Source organism: Entamoeba dispar, genomic scaffold (genome assembly GCF_000209125.1).
Source record: "Entamoeba dispar SAW760 scf_1105229460519 genomic scaffold, whole genome shotgun sequence".
Classification (NCBI taxonomy): Eukaryota; Evosea; order Mastigamoebida; family Endamoebidae; genus Entamoeba; species Entamoeba dispar.
In genome coordinates this window covers 1-1678 of record NW_001854233.1, presented here as the reverse complement: position 1 = coordinate 1678, position 1678 = coordinate 1, and the positions used below count along the sequence as shown (strand labels likewise).

General features: G+C 18.7%; 1 protein-coding gene across 1 annotated transcript, besides 4 other annotated features; it reads left to right on the top strand.

The window, feature by feature from the left end:
* The first annotated feature begins 8 nt into the window (after positions 1-8).
* Positions 9-166: a sequence feature (AT_rich).
* Positions 167-283: a microsatellite.
* Positions 284-336: 53 nt separating this feature from the next.
* Positions 337-522: a microsatellite.
* Positions 406-595: a microsatellite.
* Positions 596-1128: 533 nt separating this feature from the next.
* EDI_149560 (uncharacterized protein) lies at positions 1129-1678 on the top strand (the record flags this gene model as incomplete). The annotated part of the gene is made up of 1 exon (XM_001737316.1): positions 1129-1678. A coding segment is annotated over one exon (550 nt), but the record flags the coding sequence as incomplete, so codon positions are not given.

The following is a 1678-nucleotide window of genomic DNA, read 5'->3' as shown; positions in this document are numbered from 1 at the left end:
TATTCTTCATTATTTCATTATTCTATTTTCTTAAATAATTTTTCTATTAAATTTAATCATCTTATAATTAACATATTCTTAAATAAATATTATTATTTAAATAAAATTCATTCAATTTTAAATCATATTATATAAAATATATTTAAAATGAAATATCAATAAAATATTTATTTTAAACTGTTTAATTTCTTTTATTTCATATTGTTTTGTTTGTTTTATTTATTTCTTTTATTTGAAGAACATTTTATGAATTTATTTTATCCATGAATTATCATTTTATTTTTCATTCTTTTGAATTGAATATCCATTAAAGAATATGATATTTTCTGATTATTTTCTTTATCATTATTTCTATTCTCTCTTTGTATTTGTTTCTAAAAAGATGTTTTGATATGATTCATTAAATATTATCACTATTTTTATTTCTTATTATTTTATTCTCAAATTATTTAATTATTCTTATTCTTTTTATTTAATACATCATCATTTCACTTTCTCATTCTTTATTATTCATTCTTATTTATCATGAAACTGTTTTTAAATTGATACAATTTTTCTAACATAATCAACATTATTATTTAATATTATTATCATTCTTCAATAAATAACTGCATGATTATGATAGTTTAAATGAGTGAAATGATGAAATAATTGATTATATTCTCATTCATTTTATCTTTTTATTTGTTAATGTTTCATTCAATTCAAACATATAAAACGTTACAATAAATTATCCAAATTAATATTCATCATTTAAACAGAATCTCAAGAATTATACAATGAAATAAACAAGAAATAATTGATAATTTATTCAACATAATGAAAAAAGAAATCAAATTGAAATTCATTATTTTAATACATTATTTATTATGAATAATCTCCATCATTTCATTAATTACTTAAATCTATTAAACAAGAATAAATAATTTAAAAGTATTTAAGAAAAGAAGAGTGAATTAATAAATGTGGTTATTGAATTGAAAGTGTTTGAATTGGATGAATTTAATAGAATTAATAAAATGAAAAGAATAGAAGAAGAAAGAGAAGGATAAATAACATCTCATTAATATGAAATAAAATTTTCAAAATGTTTTTCAATAAAAAAAAACTTAAAATGATAAGAAAGAAATGAGTGTTGAATTACCACTTACAGGATGGATTGATATTCGAATTAATTTATCAAATAAAATCAAGAAATATTATTACGTTTTAGAAGGTAATAAATTAATATTATACAAAGATGAAGATAAAAAGAAAGAAGTTTTTTCAATAAACTTAAAAAATGGGAAATTATGTTATCTGAGTGCAGAACAAGAAGTTATTGATCCAGTGAAAATAGAAATCACATTTGATTTATTAGAAAATGAATATTATCAATTTGAATGTAATAATAAACAAACACTAGCATTATGGATTAAAACATTATCTTCTTATTGTTGTGTTGCTGGAATTACTCATTATCCATTACACACTATTACATTTAAAAGTAATTATTGCATTCCATTAATCCTTGCTAAATGTTTTAAAACCATTGATGAATATCAATATCAACCTTCTTCTCCTTTACTTCAACCATTAAGTTTTGACCTTAACGAATTAAATGAACTTTGTGATATTAATTCAATCAAAACAATTGAACAAGCACATTTAATTATTCACCATTATATCACATCATTAA